The 24,060-nt window shown below is 34.1% G+C and overlaps 1 protein-coding gene and 1 long non-coding RNA gene across 2 annotated transcripts; one reads left to right on the forward strand and one right to left on the reverse strand.

The window, feature by feature from the left end:
- Nucleotides 1–3,518: 3,518 nt before the first annotated feature.
- Nucleotides 3,519–4,302, forward strand: LOC9299730 (ethylene-responsive transcription factor ERF096). The gene has a single exon (XM_021016111.1). The coding sequence runs from the start codon at nucleotides 3,619–3,621 to the stop codon at nucleotides 4,015–4,017; it is 399 nt and encodes a 132-aa protein (XP_020871770.1). The 5' UTR covers nucleotides 3,519–3,618; the 3' UTR covers nucleotides 4,018–4,302.
- A 2,423-nt stretch (nucleotides 4,303–6,725) lies between these two features.
- LOC110225637 lies at nucleotides 6,726–12,427 on the reverse strand. Its single transcript, XR_002329868.1, has 4 exons — nucleotides 12,331–12,427; nucleotides 11,773–11,994; nucleotides 8,010–8,099; nucleotides 6,726–6,992 (listed from the first exon to the last, which is right to left on the reverse strand). It is a non-coding gene; the product is annotated as an uncharacterized LOC110225637 (long non-coding RNA).
- Between the last annotated feature and the right edge of the window lie 11,633 nt (nucleotides 12,428–24,060).

A 24,060-nucleotide genomic window follows, 5' to 3' on the forward strand; every position in this document is an offset into this window, starting at 1 on the left:
ATTTAACAATAAGAAGATATACACAAATATTAACTTTTCTAATAATAATAAGGAAATATATTTAACTCGATCTCGTAATCCCGAGATCTCTCATCAACCGTCGATCTCTCGATCTACGCTTCTCTTTCTCCCAATACCCCCGGCAAGCTCATACGTGGTAACACGTGTGAGATTGGACAAATCTTCAAAATAACGGCTTTATACCCGACCGTCGGGTCATCATCGACGTTTATACCCGGTCGTAGGGTCAAATCGACGTTTATACCCGATCGTAGAGTTCAAAGCGGCTACAATACCCAGCCGTTAGGTCATCGACGTTTATACCCGGTCGTAGGGTCATCAACGGTGGAAAATACATCTTTTGTAGTTGTGTATCTCCATCGATTTAAAATCACAAGTCTTGGTCACTCTTCGAACTTCTTGTTCATGAAGAAACTTGTGTCAGATTTGAATTCGTCACCGCCGGATCAGCATCGTATCCATTGGAGTCATAGTCATCAACTCCACAGCATCGTTGGAGTAGTTTCATCACCACCACCATAAGCAATCATCGGAGGTGTTCATCAATACGGCATCACCGTACATAATCACGTGGGTTAAGATATATTTTTCACCAAGGAACTAGCAGGTATGCTAGTCAAAACAAAAAAAACATCAAAACCAACAACGTAACATTCTCACGTCGTCTCCCTTTCTTTCTTTTTTTTTCTTTTTTTTTTTTGAAAGCAACGAAAGTAAAAAAATAAAATAGAAAATCAATGGAGGTAACGTAATAGAAAATCAATGGAGCTAACGTAAATCAACGAAAACAGAATTTTTTTTTTTTTTTTTTTTAAATCGCGGAAGCTAACGTACAGAACCATAATCCACATGAATAGGATCAAGGCTCTAATACCATGATAAATTTTGGAGGAAACCTTAGTAGTAGAATAGTTTCTCTCAATTTGATTCATTAGTCAATAGGCTTATTTATACAAGGATCATAACTTGATTAACAAGTTCTTTACATATATGATGATAGGAAATTTACTTGTTTAATAATAAGAATATATTATATAAATGTTAACTTTCCTTTCAAGTCGATCTCGTAATCCCCGAGATCTCCTAACACCCTCCTGCAAGCTCATACGTGGTAACACGTATGAGCTTGGACAATCATCTTCACGGTCTTCATACCCACTATAGGGTCATCAATAGCGTTTATACCTCGCCATAAGGTCATCAATTCAATGGAGGATACTTTAGTAGTTGTGTATCTCCATCGATTTTAGATCACAAGTCTTGGTCGCTCTTCGAACTTCTTGTTCATGAAGAAACTTGTGTAGTAGTCATGATCGAATTCGAATTCGTCACCGCCGAATCAGCATCGTATCCGTCAGAATCATCGTCGTGGCTTCCATCTTTTTCGTAGTTAGACGAAAACCACATGAAAACCGGTTAAAAACCAAACATAACCATATGGTTTTGTTGGTCATCATCCTTACCAAAGTAAATCGTTTGTTTATATCATCTTTTGTAGTGTGTGATATGAACAACGTCTTCTTCTTCAAATAACTAGCAAGTTTTGCTAATTAATAAGAAATCAATCGAGGTCATTAACTGACCCAATTCAACAACGTAATTCACCGATACGATGAACACGTCTCTCTTCTCTTCTTCTTTTTTTGTTTTTTTAACAAAAGCAAAGCACACAAATCATCTTCGTCAAAACTGCATTGATTGTCCATGTCACCTTTTTTAGTCACGGTGAGATCAACAAATCAATAACAAATCTTTGAAATCGATTTTTTTTTTTTTTTTAAACGCGGAAGCTAACGTAACAGAACCATAATCCACATGAATAGGATCAAGGCTCTGATACCATGATAAATTTGGAGGAAACCTTAGTAGTAGAATAGTTTCTCTCAATTTGATTCATTAGTCAATAGACTTATTTATACAAGGATCATAACTTGATTAGCAAGTTCTTTACATTTATGATAATAGTAAATCTATCTATTTAACAATAAGAAGATATACACAAATGTTAACTTTTCTAATAATAATAAGGAAATATATTTAAATCGATCTCGTAATCCCGAGATCTCTCATCAACCGTCGATCTCTCGATCTACGTTTCTCTTTCTCCCAATATGTCTTTCTTTTTTCGACAAAACAAAAGAAAGAAAACATGTTGCCTATGTACGGACAAGACATCCTCATCCACACGACTCGGACGCCGAAGCAGCCAATAAAATGCAAAATTCTTTTAATTCTAAATATACAGGTGTAATTTGTGTCTTACACGTTACGGGTCCAATTGCTTTTTTTATATTAGAATGTTTTAGTGTTTGTTTTACTTTTTAATCTTGTGTGTGTTTTTTTAAGTATTAGGAGATTCTGGACCAAAGCCGTAATCCTCCCATGTTCGAAACATCATGTATAATTAGGTGTGTTTACCTGTTTCTACAACTAGAGTTTAAAAAGTCCGATTTAGGAAACACATTTATAAGAAAATAATTATTCTGGTCCAAGGAAAAAATGAAAATCCACCTTTTGTAGTCAACACACGTGACACGTGCGCATAATCAAAGTCAAAGATATTCTCCAACATTGCCTTGCCTGTGAGCCCTTTACGACCTATAGTTTTCTCTTTATTTAATTGAAACTTAAATTTTTGGTAAGAAATTTTCATTTCTGTAATATTAACCAAACCGGAAAAAAATCCATAAGAAATACGATCTAAAGACTTATTAAATTATACTTTAGGTGTTGTTCAAAGATAAGTGCAGAAATAACAAAATAATCTATCAAGCCCTTTAACAAAAAAAACAAAACAAAATAATCTATCACCATCGTTTCAATTATTGTATGTACTATGTAGCCCTTGAGCAAAAACCTCGAACCAAAACGATATTACTAAATTGGTAGGAACTCAGCTTTTCCAAATTACCTAATCGGGTAGTTTCAAAATAGTAACTTGGTTTCCAATTATGTTCGAATTTTAAACCGAAAAACTGAATTATCCGAGACTCCGAGTTTTGCTAACAAATCCTAAATATGAATTATAAGGGTTTAGTTTATTGTTCTATTTTCATTTGGCCACCAAATCCAAGAGCGAAATATACATCTGGAGAACTTTTTTTGTGTGAATTTTCAGCGATTCTGACCCGAGCTTATGTTATTTTCTCCAACCTGTCCCGGCAATAGTCCGAAATATATACATGTGGTTGTAAACAATTTGTATATACCCAATATACTTGTATGTATTATTGTAAATAATTACTTACAAAATAAACCAAATGTGGTTACCTGTAAACATGACCACGAATCCAGAAGCTTAGAATTTCTTTGAATTTAAATAGGATCTAAAAGATGAATTTTCAACTGCCTATGAAAAAATTAAGATCTCAATGGAGTTATATTCTCGAGGGCCGAATATTAGGTTTCTAATTAGGACCCACATTTGTTTCCCTGCCTATAAATTTCCCGTCAAACACATGCAACAGAAAAACACATAAAAACGTTTATGAGATAACACAAAGCGCAAGAACAATCCTTGTTGATTGTTCAACATTTTCAAGCCTATACACACACCGACACACGAAAAAACACGTATATACATAAACACATACATCTATGGATCAAGGAGGTAGTGGTGGCGGAGCCGAGCATGGAAAGTACCGGGGAGTTCGGAGACGGCCTTGGGGAAAATATGCAGCGGAGATACGAGATTCGAGGAAGCACGGTGAACGTGTGTGGCTTGGAACGTTCGATACAGCGGAAGAAGCGGCTAGAGCCTATGACCAAGCAGCCTACTCCATGAGAGGCCAGTCCGCAATTCTAAACTTCCCTCATGAGTATAACATGGGGAGTACTGGCGGCTCTTCTTCCACCGCTATGGCTGGATCCTCCTCCTCCTCTGCCTCCGCTTCTTCTTCTTCTAGGGAAGTTTTTGAATTTGAGTATTTGGATGATAGTGTTTTGGAGGAGCTCCTTGAGGAAGAAGAGAAGCCTAAGAAGGGCAAGAAGAAGTGAGTGATACATGATCATTTCTAACGAAAGTGACAAAGTATAAGAAATAATTAGTATGTATGAAAAGAAATTATATATTGCAGTGATCTTATGATCATGATTCGAGCACGAATCTATTTTTGGAATGAAATCGACCGATTGATGGTCTTAGTTATTTTTCGAAACTACATATTTGATAATAGTGAGATTATCTGAGAGCATCCTTTGATATGTCATTAGATCATGATGATTAATAAAAAATATAGCATATGCAGTTACTATTCCTTTTAGTGACATATTTTACGTTTCGAGTCTTATTGATCTGTATAATAAAGCAATAAGAGTTTTTAGCTGGTAATTTAAAAAGAGGTAACGGTAGAAAGAAATGACGGTACTGCTTCCAATACTAATTCTTATCATTTTTCTGCTTGACAGCTACTAAAATTTTATATTTACCACTCAAACGATTCATTTTTTTCACATATTTGTAAAATAATTAGAAATACAACTGGGGATGTGTCTTTATTCAAGTGGTTAAGTCCATTCGACTCTGCCTTCCCCACCGGAGTTCGACTCTACTAAGTCGCGTTATCCCGTGTAATAGGGATTAGGTATGGATCGGGCTTTGTCGATCCAAAGTTGTCAAAAAAAAAAAAAAATAGAAATACAACTAGATTTGGTCATGGATAAAAGTAGAGGAAGTCTGGGCTTGAATTTTTCCTATATTTTTATTATTTTTGGGGCCAATTTTTTGGACAAAATTAAAAAACATTTTATTAGTAACTAGACAAAAAAAATAAGTTCATTATTCTTTATATTTATAACTAGATTCTGACCCGCACGTACGTGCAGGATTTCATATTTAAAAAAAAACTTCTAATAAATTTTAATTCAATATAGATTATTTTGTTTTTTTGTGATATATTTTAGTATATTAGATATGGATCCACATGTATGTGCAAAGATACTTTTTTAGAAATTGTAATATCGATTTTAAAAATAGAAAATATTTTGTTGTGTTAGGGAACTTAGTAATAGTATAGATTATAAAGTTGAGTAATAAACAAAATTCAGGTGCGTTAGTAAATACTTACATTTAAGATCCGGACTTACACGTACGTGCGAAATTATATTTAAAAATAAAAATTAAGATATAATTTAATTTCAAAAGTTAAGTGATGTTACCTTTCTATTTTCTAAACTATAATTAAAATATTTGTAACAGTTTGATTACATGTGTTAAATAGGATATGGATTCGGTTTTAGTTTGGGTTATTCCATTATATTAGCTAGGCGTAACTATTTTGGAATGAGAAACCTGTTCCGTCCTGTATCTGTCATAAATTATCTGTCCCGTAACCCATCTCGTATACGTGAAATAAAATATTACGGTCCTGTATCCGTCATAAATAGAATATGTGTAACTGAAATTGTAGGTGCAGGGTTATATGTGTAAACAAATTTGTTTTATATTGTGCTCATAACCCGAACTCATACCAGTTGGGTATTTAGTTTGATTTTTAGTTTATGTTCTCCTCCCATCCCGTCTCGTAATTTATATTCTCATTTCCTTCCATTAAAATCATGTTCCAAATTCTTGTTTGCTTACCTTTAAATACAATATATAATGTGAGTTTTTCGGATTAATATGTATGTTGTTAAAGTTACAAGTATATTTTACCAAATTCATAATGTTTCTTTCCTTAGCTAAATTTTGCATATTCTTCTTTTCATTGGTTAATCATAATTAATTCGATTTTTGAACTAAAAAAAAAAATTTGAGATACATCTATAAAAGAAATATGCTATTGCTGCATAATTTGTTTTGAATGCAAAATATATAATTAGTTTACATTATTTTGAAACCCGGTGTGCACTTTATTATGGATTTATTTAAGGAAGATTCAGTTGAAAAGTAAAAAATAAAATACAAATATTTCGAAATTAATATGTACAATTTATTGTTTAGATATTTCCGAAACTTGCTTTAAACGAATACCATAATGATAATTACTTTAAATTTACTATTATTTGAGTTTATTTCATAGTTAATATAAATATTCGTTAATATCTAATATCGTTTTTTAGAAATTGTGAAATAAAATTCGTTTTATATTTCAAAATTTGTGAAAATATTATAACAAAACTGAATCTTAAAAATATTTGTATATAAACTTTTTTTTAATGAAATTTCAAATTCAATCTTAAAATCTCTCATTGATAAAGTATTTTAAACGATAGTGTTTTTAATTTTGAACTCAAATGATATTATTTTTATTTTTATTTTTGATATAAAATAGTCTATTAGGATTGGTTTAGATAAAATCTTAGTTGGATGTCAAATCTTAGTTTTTCAATTCTCATTGGTTAACAATTTTTTAGAAATTAAATTTAAATTTTCATCCATAATTAATAAGAGAGAGAAAGTGGGTTTAATTTTTTGGAAACTAATAATTAATTAAAACAATTTTACTATTTTTATTTAAATATATTAATTTTGTGATTACTATTGGACTATTAATGAATTTATTTAAAAGCACTAAAAATTAATGGCATCTTATGTAATATTTTACCTTTCATAAGATTATTTAATATCTAGTGATTCCCAATTAATAGTATAGATTGTCTGTAAGGCCATACACAATGGCATATATGTTAGTATGGGTGTGAAAAATTATCTATACTATTAATTGGGAAGCATTAGATATAAAATAACTTTATGAAGGGTAGAATATTACAAGGAATGCCATTAGAATTTTTAATTTGTAAGAGTAAACAAAAAGATTTCGTTTAAGGTTAAACTCGACAATTACACATTAAAAAAAACGCGGATCCTGGGTATTTTTCCGGATAAATAGGCGGACCCTATGAACGGGTGTCGAGCTACCAGATGGATCTTGGGCTTCTAATACGGATCCGGACGTTGATATAAAATTCGATCCTTGTGAGGGTTAATATTCAATGTGATACCAAATATTGCACTCCGAGATATTCTGTATCTGTTAAAGAAAGCAATTGCCAAAAATATTAGTTATGATTTAAAGAGAATTCTATAATCTGTATAACTAACAAATCTTTTTTTTTTGGTAATTTGTATAACTAACAAATCTTAATACTTCCGAATTCTAATCTTTGAAGATAAATACAAATAAAAGATAAATCAACTAATATTTGCACGAGTGTTTTTAAGAAAGATACCAATTAAATCAGAAAATATAAGGAACACATACAATTTTCGATTTCATTGCCAATCTCATTTATTATATTTGCCTAATTTAACAATAACACAATATGTGAATCCTATCAAATCGAGCATATTCGATTAAGGTTTGTTTTAAATTCTGATACGTAAATATATTCTCAATTATTCAATGGTTAACCCTAAAAACTATAGCCCTATCTGTTAATAGTATATATACTCTTCTCGATTGACATTTCAGAACTCACAATCATTCAAAGCTTTTTTGCATTTTTCATCTTCTTTTATAGTTTAAACAAAATAGCTATGCTGTTTAGCACAAATTTTATGTAATAGGTATCAATAAATATTTCCTCTCTCATCTAATTTTGGTTCTTTACTAATTCACTTCTACTCTAACTATTTTTTTTCTTTATGATTTACAGTTAAAACATGGGAAGCAATGTTTTTCAGAAAAACAGAGAATTATCCAAATCATAGATTTGAAGAGAAGCAATGTTTTTTCCTTTTTCTTGCCTACATTCAAGAAACGTTACAACATCATGAACTAAGTGTTATTTTACTCATTTATTTTCTTTCTCCAAAATCTCAAACGTTATATTTAAAACAGAATTACTTTGTATAACAAAAGTAACAGGTTTTCGTAAGTAAAATTATGTCAACTATTTCATAATCAGTAGCTGTAAAGGTGAAAACTGAATACCAAGCAACTTTTCAGAAAGTTAAGTAGTTTGAATCTATTATATTCTACTTTCAATTTAACATACCAAGAAAATATGAATAGAAACACTAATGTAAAAATAATGTTCCCACTAACCTTTTTACGTATAGATTTCTGGATAGGTCCAATGACAACATTTCTCTTCCCTTCTCCATATTCTTATGTTACTTGCAAATGATGCTTCACCTTAACACATTAATTTTGTTATAAACAAGTTTAAATTTAAAAATACCTATGAAACAATACAATAAATTTTACTACCTCTAATCTCTAAATTACTACTTTGTTTTTAACATACTAGGGCAAAACTATGTACTATATATGTTCTACCTTAACTTAAACTCAAAAAAAGTAGGTAAATCTAATAAACAAAAAAAATTTCTATCAATTGAGATCTCACTATACATTGAACAAACAAAAAGGAAAATTTTGTCAAGTTTTAAAACATACAATGACAAAAGTAATGATATCTTCTACAATTCTACTAATTCAGAAACAGTGACAATCACTACAGGAAAACATGTCTTTTGGACTACGTTTTGTGACTCTTATTTTGGTCGCAAATATTCGCGACGCTTTTGTTACACTATAGTGACTTATTAACGACTACGAGAAAACTAGACGCATATTTGTCGCTAATATACGACGCCATAGTATAGTCTGAGAACGGTCATAAATACGCGACCCTTTTACGATACTTTTGCAACCCTAACGACATCCAATTTTTTTTTGTCTAAAATATCTTCATCGTCACAAAAGAGTCGTAAATTTACAACTAATTTGCCTCTCTTTAGAGACTCTTTTTGTTTTTAAAATTGTAATTTGATAAAATAGAATGTGTAATATGTTAAGTAACCATATTTTGCAATGTTTATAACTAATACATTGAAAGATTAGTTGTTAATGTTTTAACTTTACATGTTTATGACTAAATCTTTGTAACAACCTATCATGTGGAAAATGTTACATAGACTTTTAAAAGAGAATGATCTTAATCTATGTAAGTTTGAAAACAAACTTACCAAATCATTGTTTTATCACTTAAAATGAAAGATATACTTCACAAATGGACTCTGGAGTGATATATAATACTTATACTAATGTATTTCGATCTTAATGTTGAGAAATCAAATATATTTGTGTGTGACTCATACACGAACGTCGCAAAAGTGTGTCTCTTTGCGATTACTTTGCCACTGCCTAGTGTTACAACGAATGTGCTACTCTTTAGTGACTACTTTGTTACGTATTTTGCGACGAAGTTGCCTCGATTAGACGACTATCTAACAAATCTAAAATAATGTCTTGTAACTCATGAGTGTCGTCACAAAAGTGTCACTCTATTGCGACCGACTTGGGACCGGTTTGTGATTTTTACCAAAATTTAGGGTTTTCGATTAGGCGGCAATTAATCCCTCGTGTTTTTTTAGGTGCGACTAAGTTGACACGGTTTTGCGACTCCTTTTCTTTTATTTCTACCACTGCAAAGTCACAAACACAAACACTTAGCTTCTTTCTTCGATATCTCCGCCTCCTTCTTCGATTTCTTCGATTCCTTCGATTCTTCCTCTTCCATTCTCTTCGATTCTTCCTCTTTTCTCATCGATTCTTCCTCTTTTCTCTTCGATTCTTCCTCTCTTCTTCGATCTGATTACTCGTCTCTTCGATTCCTCTTCGAAGCTTCTTCAATTTGTTCCTTCTCTCTCACTCCTTTCTCTCTTTGTTCTCTGTAATGGCGCCTGCCGGAAAGGGGAAAGCAAGTAGAGGCCGTGGTGGTGGGACATCCAGAGTGAATGCAGAGAAGAAGGGGCCGACGTGATGCGGAGATTCGATCGAACCTACATGCCTCTCTTGCTTATGAAACTCGAATTGAAGATTCGTTCTCTTTGTGGTCTCAACAAGCCTAAGTGTATTGAATGCGGCAACGTCGCTCCAGCCTCCGGGTAAGTCCCTTTCTCTCTTGCCCTTACTTAAACCCATTAGAAAGACTTCTATTGTTTAAGCCTATTTTGAGAAAATACAGTAACACTAACCTTCACTCTGTTGTTTTTTAGTATTCTTCCTTGAAGTGTGTGGAACAATGTTTGACTCTCACTATGGATTTTTTTTTTATTGAAAATGGTAAAGATAGGGATTCTAACGCAGGTGAGTCCCTTTGATTTTCTGATAGTTTTTCATGAAGTGCAAACATGAATTGTTACCTAGAGGAAACCATAGTGAATTCTTTAATAGCAAACATTAATCCGGTTTAGTATAAGCAGTGATCCTTGAAATCTGCAGACTTTCATGTGGAAGATTCAAAAATAACATTGAATGTTTGTTTGAGTAAACAAGGAGAGGGAGGGGAAATATTTTTTGCAGGCACACAATGCAAGAAACATATGGATACAGATCCAAAGCCAGAGGTATAGATGTTACTTCTTTTTTCAATTTGCTTCAGTTGGATTTGTGATCCGTGTAACTGTCTATAGGTAAGCTTTTTACTTACCTCTCTATTTGACGTTTTCAGCAACTAATTTGCATATCCAAGAATCTTTTTTTTCTTCATAATTTAGGGATATATTGTGTTAGTGTGTAAACATTTATCTAAATTTGCATATACACGAAGTAATTCATATATATTTGCATATACTAGATTTGACAATCAATCTTTGTTTTTTCACAATCTCTGATTTTTGAAGTGACTTGGATACTGAGAATTTTTGTCACTATGCTCTTCCTTTTCAGGTCAGGATCCTTCACTCGCTAAATCATCCAAACATACTCAAGTTCTATGATTGGTAAGACTTACTAGCTAATATCCACGACATGTTTTCTTGAAGGCCAATTACTCTCACTCTTCTTTGAAAAAACGCAGCTTCTTGTGTTCTCTGTGAAGTATGTTCTTCATGGTAATTCATGGTCTCTAATTAAGTTGTGTTCGCTTTTTTTTGTCTCTGATTTAGCTGTAGTAGGCAGTGGTAAGAAACTTTGCTGCTCCAAATACCTTTTCTAGCTTATCCATTCCCTGCTTTTTTAGATTTTGTTTATTCATTCTATGAAGAGAATGCTCGACGTGATGCGGAGCAACAAGCATCTCAAACTCGGATTGCAAACTTGGAGAGACTTGTTATGTATTGGAAAGAGAGTGATCCTGCCTTTGCAGCTTTTGTTGCATCTCAGCCACAACCAACTGCACCAGCCAACACACAAGCCGCCAATGCAACAGCCACCAATGCAACAGCCACCGCCAATGCACCAGCCTCTGCACCAACAGGAACCGTCGCAGCCACAACAACACCTTCTTCATCCTTCTAAGTTCTTTTGTACTTTTTTTTCTCTCTTATGAACATGATGAATATTGTTAATGTTTAAGGTTATGTAAGGCTTTTGATTACATTAGGGCTTTTGGTTAGCAACATTAAGGATTTGATTAGCAACATTTGGATTTATATGAATTCGGTTTTGTTATTTTTAGAATAAAAATATAGCTTATTTGCGACTAATTAATAGTCTCTCAAAATCCAAATTAGTCTCAATTAAACGACTGTAATGTTTGTCACTAATTATTCGCTAACTAACATGCGTAGCTAAGACGTCGTAAATATACGACTCTTAATGTCAGTCTTTATGTCGTCGCTTATCTGCGATGACATAAATAAGTCTCAATACCGTCACAAATATGCGACTATAATGCGACCATTTAATTTAGCGACCGTTTTTTAGCGACCAACTTTAGTAGTCGCAAAGAAGTCGCAAACAACGATTAGCGACCGTTTAAGGACTCGTTTGGGAGTCGCAAAAGACATGTTTTCTTGTAGTGAATAGCTAAATATTATTATGGATTAAACCAAATTTGAATCCTTAACAACTCACTAACCTTTAACATTGCTTCCAGATTCTGTTATGGCTTCTAAACGACATCAAATTTGCCTTCTTTAAAAGACTAAAACTCGAAATTTTTTACTTCTTTGTAAACATGGAACTTTGTATCATCAGCACCATATATATTAAAAACATTATTTGTTTGAATAGAGCCGTAACAGAAAACTTATCTTTGTACATCGTCTTCATTGGGCAAAATCATCATCTTTATAATTATCTGAAATCAATTTAGGAACAAATTAAATGTTAACACTTATCAGGAAACAAAATCAATTGTCAAAATCTATACGCAATCCAATTTTAAACTCTATTAACTCCAACGCTTTCAAGATTCATGTAGATAGATTGAGTTACCCGGTTGAACACAAAAAATTCAGAAAATCAAATTCGGATCTAAACAAAAAATATAATTGACAATACTCACACATGCAAGTTTGGGTTATTCACAGTCATTGTCCAAGATTCTATTAAAACACAGAATCTCAAAGATTGTAAATCGAATCGGAAAATTTTAGAAATAGATTGATTGAAGAAGAATCTTTAAAAACCTTACCTCTGTAGAATTCCGAATCTGAGATGAAAATTTGATAAACGAAGACGTAATAGGTTGATTATCGACAATTTTTGTCATTGATTCAAAGATCGTATCATCTTCTGATTTGTAGATTTTCGTTAAATGTTCTGCGATAAGACACATATTGTTCGTTCGACAATAATTTGTCCAAAAAAGAAAGAAAAAGAGAATCAATATATTAAATATAAACAAATAAACGAAACCGTGGATCGATTTCAATACTATTTTAAATGGGCCTACAATAATTCCAGCCCAAATACAATAGATTTGTTATTCATTTATGGGCCATGAAAAGGTTTTGCTTTGGGTCAATCGTTTACATAAATTAACATTGCAACAAATTACAAACAATAATTTTGTTTCACAAAATAAATAATTTTATAATTTAAGAAAAAAATATTCAGTAAAAAGCATAATCAAAATTCAATCTTTCAAAATAAAACACACCACTTTTGCAAATTTCTAAATAATTCAACAAAACCAAACAAAGCTATCCAATCATTCACCATACACAAATTACTACATTCTTCCTGATCTAAAATTTTCAAACTTTAAAACCAATAAAAAAAAAAAAACAAAGTTATGTACCAAATTTTATTTTAAACACAGAAAAAACATCTTCACTTTAAGTTTCTAATATTATTGTATCTATTCTATTAACTAATTAACACAAGAAAAAAAAAAAAAACATTTACTTACATACTATATTAACACAAATGTATTGACTATATGTTATATAATACATATCTTATAATATAAAATCCCGCACGTACGTGCGGGTCCGGACCTAGTTTATTATTATAAGTAAAGAAAGAGAAAAGAAAGAAAGAGAAAGAGATAGAGAGAGATAGAGAGATATGTAATATTTTTCATTTTTTTTTATGCTCACATCCGGGTGTGGGATAACATCCCAAATCTGTATATTCTCCAACTTTTCCATTAAATCTCTTTATTTTAATACTAACACCCCCCCTAAGAGTGCTGCACTGCGTATGGCCTAACATTGCAAAACAAGTAGATGACTCCAGTTTTTTACTTTTCGTAAATTGATATAAAATGGATAAAAATTTTGTTGTTGTTGGAGTTCTAAATTTTATATCAGTTTAAGGAAAAAAAAAAAAAACTGGAGTCATCTACTTGTTTTGCATTATTACAGACAATTATAAATATAGAGAATATCAATTTTTGACGTAAAATCAATAACTTGGACCAGTTTGACGTAATAATTATATTAGGGAGTATTAGTGGTTCCTATTTACAAAGAATTTTGATGATTTTAACAAAATCACAGAAAGTAAACAAATGAAAGATTCTAAACTATTGCTAGAGAGTTTTCGAGAGTTTTTTATAATCTTGTTAATTAGTATTTCATAATCTTGTAAAGTTTCTAAAACAATCTCTCTATTTTGATGATACTTTTCATGACTTTATTTTGTGAAGAAAAGTATAGAAAGTCATAAACCAATAACATAATAATTTAATTCATTAAAAATCATAGATTCTTTTGTATTATTTGAATAACACAAAACTTTTAATGACTTTGTAAAAGTATGAATCCAATAACTCCAGATTTATGAAGATTTTAGATTAATTTTTATAAATCTTAAATTAATAACACCAAACTTTAACAAACTTAAAAAAAATCTTGATTGAATAACAACAGATTCTACACAACGTTTAAAGTCATTAAAACTCTATTTAAATCGCAAACCAATAACACCCCCTAAGTCAAACTCAAACTTTAAAATAATTACACATATAATAATTCCACTGTAAATGGTAAGTCAAATCTTGATAAAAAACAATTTTTTGTAAGTCAAATCTTGAAATAATTACACATATATCAGTTTGGTAAGTCAAATCTTCATACAAATATTACATTTGACCATAAATAGACTATAAAAGAGGTGAAATGCAATACTTAACTTCACCACTAAAGCAAAAGAACATTTTCTTAGAAAATGAATTACATTTCATTTAAAGTTCTCATATTAGCATCACATATATATATATATATTACTAACAATATCATTTTCAAATATACCACTAGAATTTTACATATTTCATTACCAATAGTTGAAAGTTGAAACTAATCTTTGTTAATAAAAAACATTTTAGAAATGAATTGAACCTAAAAAAAAGACTAAAATTAAATAAAAGTATACATTCAATATCAGTTGTAGTGTACTTTTAAAATTTTAATTTCAAAACTAATGTTTTACAAATCTTTTTATATTTTTTGGTGATCTTAAGGACAAAATCTTGCGGTTGGAGATTTTTGTGTGACAAATGAGGAATGCAGGCAAAACTGCCAATGTGATGCAGCTTATTGCGACATAAGCCGTAATATTTGCGTGTATAGGATACATGTTATGGATACAGTTGGTGTTAGTACTCTCAATCAACCTTGTATTCCAGAACATAAACGTTGTGGTAGTAGAGCACCTCCACCGCGGCGATTGAAATTATAATGATAAAAGTCAATATATATATATATATGTCTAATAAAAATTCAAAAGTCATTTTTCGAGTAAAATAAAATTTCTTTTAAGAATTTTGATGTGTTAATATTGTTGATGGTCATAAGTATATGAATACTATCTTAACTTAAAAATCAAAGTGGAGTAAGATTACATAAATAAAGCATAGAAAATGAGTAATTTAATAGGATATCAATAGAAATTTTTTTTACAATTTACAGTATTTTACATTTAATCAATACAATATAAATACTAAGGATCTCTTCAGAACTGACACCTCAGCATTTTGGGTTATTCTCAGCATGACACATCATTAAAATCGTTATCCAATGAAAACATTTCGTTTAATAAAGCTCAAATTTCTTCCAATAATAATTCTTCTCTGTTCCACCTAAATTTTTTTTTGTTAAGGCTTATCTCACTATTGTGGGCTTATTGTTTGAAAAGAAATGGGCTTATTAAAATCTGTAGCCAATCAGCATTTCAATATTTAATAGCAAGTTAACTCTATAGCTTCAATACTAGATTTTAACCCGCGGTACACCGCGGGATGATTTAATTTGAAAGTTAGTATAAAAATATTTTGTAAATTGTATCTCCATATAGCATATTTATTTATATTATAGTTTAAAATTGTTATTAAATAACGGTATACCACTAGTCCACGAGACTATTATTAATAAACTGAGGATTTAACCCGTATTAAAGCGGTATATAAATATTAATTCAAATTCGTCCGCGATATAAATCCTTTCCGAAATATAACTCATTCCGTAATTTCTTAACCCGTCCCGTGATTTGTTTTTATTTTAAAATTTAATAATTATTTATTATATATAAAAGTTTACAGATCATATCATTCTCTAAGACATTTATATTTTAATAAACTAAAGATTTAGTATGTATTAAAGCGGCATGTTAATGATATTTTAAAATTTTATAAATATTGTTATTAAGTAACATTATACCACGGGACAATTTTTGGTTTTATACAATCTTTTCTAAATGAGACTGATTTAATATGTCTAATATATGTGGTAATAAAAAAAAAGATTTAATCCGTATTGAAGCGGTGGATTAATGATATTTTAATATTTTTATTATTGTTGATTCAAAAACCCGTCCCGCCAAACCCGTCCCGCCAAAAAACTCATTTAGTTTATTAATGTTCTTATTTATGATATGATTCTGAAGCATTGTCTAAATATTTTAATCGATCTAGAACGTTGAACACACATTTTCGTCAATTGGATAATATAAGATTATTTTCTCTTAAAATTTTTTAATTTATTTATTTTAGTAGAATTTTAAATTTTGGTTACTCTAAAATTATTTAAACAAAATAGACGGATAACCCCGCAAATCAGCATACATTCGTGCGATGGATTTGTGTTTCATATATGCTATCCGCGGGTCGTGCGGACAGACTAACTACATGCCAAAATATATTTTGCCTATTGCAAAACAGGCTTAAAGGGACGTATCAACTCGTTTTGACAGCTCTAATGGAAATATTATTTAGTCATACAACACAATGAAGTTTGGACATAGGAATAATAGAATATGTATCCTATTTGTTAGATGAGAGATTGAAAGGTGAAATATAATGATTAAAAAATAATTAATATTTTTCATGATTCACAAAATTTAGTAAATATTTATCATCTTGTTGAATAATTCTAAAAATCATATTCAAGAAATCTTTATAATTTGAAAATTAAACTTCTTTGGTAAGCTATAAGTATGAAAATACCATAATTTCGATTTAATCTAATTAAATTAAAATTAGTTACATAGATTTCATATCTATTTAATTTACACTACCAAAATAAGAATATATATTTAATTTATAAAATAGATGGGTTAGTTGTGATAAATTTTCTAGAAATCTCTAGAAGCAAGTAAGATATCTTTTAACTAATGATAACTGGCTAAAATAAACAAAATTAATGAGAAAAACGTTGATTGTTATGGAATTAGTTCCAAAAGTATATGAATAAAAATATATTATACGTAATTAATGTATAATATTGTTCAGAATATGATTTTATAATTAGTTACCTTAAGTACAATCAAATTTTATTTGATTTCCATATACATTTGATTTTAGTTCGATTTTTCATTATTAATTCGAATTTATATTCCAAAAATTTTTCAAAGATCCGATTTCAGAATTTCGGGTCAATTTTCTGATTTTGACCCGACCCATTTACATTTGTACTTCTCTTTTAATAGTATAGAGATTTAATTGTAGGCTACATGGATGTCAAATGTTAGATTTTCGATAATTAAAAATAAACAAAAGTAAATATTGAGACGAAGAAGAAAAACTAAAATGAGTGTTTTGTGTACTCAAATGAATAAATTAAGTGATTTAGCTTAAACTTCTTTTTATCCACGGTAACAAACTCCAACCATCTAATTAACTTAGCCATTAATCATTTTAAATAAAAAAAAAAAGATATGTTCCACAATGTGAATGATTTTTTTCTCAACATGCATCGCTTGTATATGGATGAAACTTTTTAGAAAAGAAAGATGACAGGGAATCTCAAATCTCATTGGTACAATAACAACACTCGGAATCAAATATAATACAATAATAACACTAAGAATTTCTCCAGACCTGACACATCAACATTTTCAGCTTTTCTGTGCATGACACATCATTAAAAACTTTGTCCAATCAAATTATAACAATTAATATACATCAGCATCTTTGTCCAGTAATATTCCTTCTCTATTCCACGTCACTCTCTCACTAATAATACTTTCTTTTATAAGCTCAGCCCAATTTTTTCATACAAACTAAATAGTAAATACCCAAGAAAAAAATTAAAAGAACCCAAATTGAACCATGAAAGTGACGAACAATGCACACCCAACCACCAGAGGAGAGAAATTAAAGAGCATTTCAATGCACACATACTTTGGGTTTTTTTTTTTCCCGCAAATTCTCCCAAATTCTCTACTTTTTTTTCTCTGTTCTAACGTTTCTCTATATCTCTCTCTCTCCGATCTTGTTTGTAGTGAATTTTCCTACTTTGTTTTTTTTTTTTTTTTTTTTGATGTGTGGTGCTGTGAGATTATTATATTAATACGGAGTCAGTGGCGGATCTAGAAATATATTTTACCGAGGTCAATATTGTTAACTTTGTTAAGAAGATGAAAATTACATAATTAATTTTCTGTATGTATTAATAAAAATTGTATTTTTTTGAAGTTTTAGATTTTTTTAAATCAAAATACATAAAGAATGATGTTTTTTTTGGAAAACAACAAATTAAACAAGGTAACTAGATATAAAATGAATAAAATAATGAGTGCAAAAAAACTCATTATGGATGCATAAAAAAACAATTTAAATAGGGGGTACAAAAAGGAACTAATGATGTTATCAATTAGTGATAATTGCTAGAACTAAAGACTAATTTCATAATTTTAGGAGGGTCAGTTGACCCACCTTTGCTGAACATAGGTCCGCCGTTGTACGGAGTTGATGATGGCTACTACGACGTAGGATGGAGGATTAAGCTTCACGGTGGCTTCGGTAATGGAGGATGTGTTGCAGCAACATGGAAATAGGCTGAGAAAACATGATCTAGACTAGAGTCTCGTCGAGCTGAAGAAGTTGGTATCCATTTTCTTTGTGCATTCTTCTTTTCTTGAATTGTGTAATGTTGATTGTTGAGCATCGATGATTTACCACCGAATTTTTGATATGGTTACAATTGTTGTTCTGGATTTGAAAATTTATGGTAAAAATTGAATAGCTTTCTTCTTCCTTAGTGTGACTACTAGCTTTAGCTTTTGATAGTTTGTTAAATTGTAGAGAAAGAGCTTATGGTTGTTTTTATTAATTTGAGTATTGTGGATGTCGGATTCACACACTCAAGTATTTTGTTAAGTGGGCAAGATTATTCTTGAGGGACAAAAATGAATATGTAAAAACTTATAAATTGATACGAAAATTGCTATAGTATTTCTCTCTTGAGAGGAAGATCCCCTTTACATGGCCATTGGCCTCTATATTTATACATAGATAAACGACATTAAAATGAATAATTAAGTACAATTATTTCTTCTTAAATATGTCCGTTTTGATTCTTCGGCTTTAATGCTCAACGTTTGAATTTGAGTTGACTCTGATCTTCATGGGCCTCGCCTCTTTTGGCCCAAGTGTCCTTGAACCGACTTACCCGTGTCTTCTACACCGAACTCATGTCACAGTGCAGTCACTTCGGATTCTCGAAATGGTGACAACCACTTCGACCGTCCCTTCAGCTCACGGGTCCAATGGGCTTCATCCTTTATGGGCCATTATCTTGATTACGTGGCAATCTTTGGTTGGTCTCGTACTTCTGGTGCGGGATCCGACACCAACAATTAGCCCCCCAAGTTCTTCGAAGTGCTATTCCAATTCGGAGAACTTTAAATGCTCAAGTGGCCAAAGATTGCGCTCGAGAATCTTTCTGACTTCCCGCCGAAAATCTCATCACTCCTTTAATTTCGGCACTAGCCATTTTTAACCGAGTGACATCTGTCATCATTATGACCGTATATTGATTAATTACTATTAAAACGGGAAAAACCTTCCCACTTCCCACACGACTTCCGAGGCGGTTTCATCATTAGCTTGAGGTAACTTCTTTTCACCATTACTCTCTTCTTTTACTTTTGTACTTTAATCAAAACCTCTCTCTTCGTTCCTTCTCCAAAACCCTTCTTCGCCGGATCTTGAATTTTTCTTTCTTCCCAATGACTTCCGATTCCGATAGACCCGAGTCTCCGTCTTTCGATGAGAGGCGTTCTAGCAATGACGAGTGCACCCGCTCTGATGATATTGCCGGTCCGCACTATAGGTCCACTTGTACTCTTCAATCCCTCGAGCGGTTGAAAGAGCTTTGCCGGATTCCGCCGGAAATTATGGCGGAAGCACAAATAGCTTCCCCCACAGAATCCCCAGAGAACCATCGTGATGGTTACTTCTGTGTGTATGAGATTTATTTCAAAGGTTGCGGGCTGACCTTTCCTCTTCCCGAAGCCCTAGTTCTATACCTAGCGGCTCTTGAAATCGCTCTTCCCCAATTAACCCCAAATCTTCTCCGTACTATTCTTGGAATTATAACAATTGCGGCGGAGGCCGGTTATGTTATCGGAGTTATTGAACTAAATGAGCTTCTGAGCGTGAGAAGTTCATCGAAGAAAACGGGGTATTTCTCAGCATATCCTAACGCCAACAGGAACATCATTTCACATCTTCCGAACAAGGATGAAAATTGGCATCATCCTTGGTTTCTAATTAAGAAAACCCCCGCTTCGATTGGAAATCTCGCAGATTTTCTCCCTTCGAAGTGGTCTGCGAAACCCGGTAGTGATTAGGTTGCCCGTATCTTTCCCGGTTGTTTCTTTATCTTTATTGACTAACACCGTTGTTTCATTTCGCAGCTTTCATCGCTTCCAATCTCCCATCTGAAGAGTTCATCGAATTCTTCAAAATAATTCTTGAAGGGGAAACCCTTTGGAATTCCTTCACTCTTGAACGATTCCTAGAAGCTAACCACAGACTCAGGATGAGTCCGCCTGGTCATCTTCACCAAATTCCTCCCCCTCCCTCAACTCAGGGAATGTCATCTCGGGCCCTTGCGGCTAAGCGTAAGTTGCTTTCCAAGCCGATGGCTGAGGCTTGCGAGGAGAAGAAAAAGTTTCTCGCGACTTCCATAGACAAGAAGGACTACAGTAGGACCTTGCTGGTTGATGATGGCAGCACCGAGGGAGCCCGATCTGTCGCTTCCTTCAGATTAACTCCTCGTCGCGATCGTCGCGACTCACGTTCTCCTCGGAGGGATCAATCTCCTCGCCATGATTCACCTCGTCCTCCCCGAGATGATTTTAGTAGCGAACCAATTAAGAACTTGGTTCGCCGGAAGAGAGACAAGTCCTCTCGCAGCGATTCTTCCCCGCGGAGGGAAAAGTCGAGGGCCCGGACTGACCGCTCACCTCGATCATCCCCTCCTCCTGAACCAATGGGTCCTCCACGACCGGTTGATATGTCTTCCTCCTCCCAGCCTGATAGTGGAAAGACTGCCCGGAGTGCGTCTCCGAAAAAGGGAGATTCTGAATCTCGAGATGCTTTCTCGAGGTTAAAACCTGCTCTTGTCCCTCAAGTCAAATCGCTTTCAGGTTTGGTGATTTACATACTTCAACTTTTTGTCTTTACTAAAATTCCAATTTTTACAACTCTTCCTTCTTCGCAGCTATGGAGAAAGAGGGCAGCGTCTTCCGATGCTTCAAGACCCGATCGGGCTCGATCCTGCCGGACTTCGACAAATGGCGCCCTGCGATTCGTGAACGCTATTTGCTTCACGCGCATCACTCATCTCGGGTTAGTTCCGTTTTTTTTTTTTTTTTTTTTTTTTTTTTTTTTTTTTTTGCATTGCCATTCTGCGAACCGACTCACCATCCCTGGTTCATGTATAATGCCAGGCTCATAGCGAATTTAACGACATGATCGAACATTACGAAGGGTTGGCCATTGGACGGGAGAAGGAGATTGACATGTGGAAGAAGAAATTCTCAGCTCTTGAGGCTGACCTCAACTCTTCTGCTGGCTCTAAGCATGATCTGGAGGATAAGGTCGATAGGTTGACGTCGGAGTTGGCGCAGGTAAAGGGGGAACTGCAAGACTACTATGACCGGAATTACAAACTCCAGGACGAACTGTCTGGTGTTCAGGGTAGACTTCATGAATCCGAATCAACCGCCGACACCCTGAACAACCAACGTATCGAGCTTGACGCGAAGTACAAGGCGCTAGCCAAGTTGCGTGATTCTGAGTTGGCAAGGTCGGCATCAAAGGCTAGAAAGGAGGTTAAGGGACGCGGGATGGAATTGATCCAAGGGGCCATTTGCTTCATGCAAACCGAGAAAGCTAGGTCGGACTTGGAGTCAGACATCAAGGAGCACGAAAGCAACTTGATTCTGCTGAACCAAATCCATGAAGCAGATTTCTCCGAGGAGCAAGAAAGGACCGAGCTGTCGACTAACCTTTCTGAAAAACGGAGTCGCTTAGCAGCTCTTCCCACTTCGGCCTTCAACCCGCTTGACTTCGAGGCATTCTTTACTGAATCACCTCCTATCAGTGAATCGGGTTTAGACTGGGCAGGTAACGCTTGGCTCCTGTGGCTTACCTTTTTCTTACCTTGTACCTTTGATTGACTGGAATCATTATTTCTAGGTTCAAGTGAGACGGAAGACGTTGTCCCGCCCGCAGCTCCTATGGTACCAGAGGTCACTCCGGAGGTTGGTTGTACCACGGAGGGTGGCCAGGGAGCTTCATCTGATCAAGCACCAGTCAAGGAGGTGAATGAAACTTTGGTTGCTGAGCCGGAGTCCGGGGTGGAGATTACTCCGTAGTGGCTGTGTCCACTTTAAATTGGGGATTGTCCCTTTATCTTTAAGACTTAATTTATTTTTGGCCTAAGGAGGCTTTATTGTTTCTTTTGAACAAGATATTTGCCTGAGGAGGCTTTTAAACCTTTCTAGGTTGTGACCCAAGGGGGTTTGGTTAAAATTATATGCGGGTTTGCAAAGTCCGCTTTTAACCTTTTGTGGCCTTGTGGCAATGCTTTCGAGATTTTTAGGCTGATCAGACCTTTCTCTTTAGAATGCGAGAACTGAGCTCGGCTTAAAGCGAGTTCCCCACTTCGGGTTTAGTCAACTCGGTAAACTTTTTGGGCTTGGGCCTTAGAAACTTTTGCAGTTAATGCGACGGTTGCTCTTTTCCTTTTTAAAGAAAAACGGCTCGTCTTTGAATGCAATAATTGCCTTTTCTCGATTTTCCAAAAATGGTTTAACCCACTCGGAAACGCTACCATTAATGGATTTATGGTTCCAAGACAAACCCTAAATCATTATAAATAAAGGCTTACCTACCTCTAGGCTTTATTAAACATGACTCTAGAATCTTGCTTGAGAAATATTTTAAGAATGGAAAACGAAACAGTAGCCCCCGTTGATCCCGGCAGTCCACTCTTCTTATCCGGCGACGGCTTTGAACCGGCCGGCGTTCTCTTCCCTCACGCCGTCTTTCACTTTCCTCCGAAGGAGAAGAAAGAGGCTTGCGATTTTATTGACAAGGTAAATATTAAAGTTTTTGATTTAAAACTTCTTGTTTCGTCTTATTCACTCGTTTCTATGCTAGGTCGCCGACAAGCACCGTCCCTTGTGTGAAGAGAGGCAGCGGCTGGGACTCAAAAGGCAGACACTCGAGGCTCGCATCGCTCGGGTGGAAAGGAAGATACGGGCTTTGGAGAGTGATCCCTTTCAATGGGAGTGGCGGAACTTCGATTCCGTTGCTGAGATCCCGAAGATGCTTCGGATGTATCTCCGTGCTAGAGGAGTCCCGGGTCCCGTGAACGCCCCAGTCTTCGCCGTTCCATCCGACAGTGAAGAGGAAGAGGACTTGGAGGAGGGGGCCAGCAACTGCCGGAAACGCATTCGGGATCGTTCCGAAGTGGATGCCAAAAACAAGGCGTCCACTTCGAAGACTAAACCGGCGATGAAGGAGCCTGTTCCTGAGCCTCTCCCATAAATGTTCTTTAATTTCTTCACTTCTTCTCTTTTTTTTTTTTAAAAACTCGTAATGGGCTTCGGCCCCTTTTTATTTATGGAAATATTTGCTACTTTCCTTTCTTTCCAAATATTCTTGGAGATGCGTCTTTTAATGCAGGATCCGTTCGAGGGCATAAATCTCTCCGCGAATCATTCCATTCCTTGGATAGAATCCGCAGCTTGCTAGGGATATGGGGTTCCTATAAATTATAGGTTCAATTCCCCTTTACTCCTCACCACTCTTTTTTATTTTAGCAGGTATGGAGTTCAATCTGCGCTGTTCAGAATCTACGTCCGACATCTCCAGAATCGGAATGATGAATGAAGATGTTCCAAATGAGCCAAGCAGGCAGCCTCCTCCACTTCGCGGCTTCTCGAGATCTCAGATCCGAGCCCCATGTGCTTTGATCAGGGATCTCTCAATCAGAGACCAAGGAACAGCGACGGCGTTCATAGACGCACTCGAGCTTCAACACCGGAAGCTTATGTCGGAAAAGAGGAGACTTCGGAAGAGGATTAACCGGATGCAACGCAGGCTTACTACGGTGTCAAGAGATCTTCACATCCTTGAATCTCACCCCGGAGAGTGGATTGAACTTGGAATTTCAGACTTTGC

Source organism: Arabidopsis lyrata (assembly GCF_000004255.2).
Source record: "Arabidopsis lyrata subsp. lyrata unplaced genomic scaffold ARALYscaffold_8, whole genome shotgun sequence".
Taxonomy (NCBI): Eukaryota; Viridiplantae; Streptophyta; class Magnoliopsida; order Brassicales; family Brassicaceae; genus Arabidopsis; species Arabidopsis lyrata.

Coding starts and splice junctions, on each gene's coding strand:
- LOC9299730 (XM_021016111.1), top strand. CDS start 3,619: ATGGATCAAGGAGGTAGTGGTGGCGGAGCCGAGCATGGAAAGTACCGG.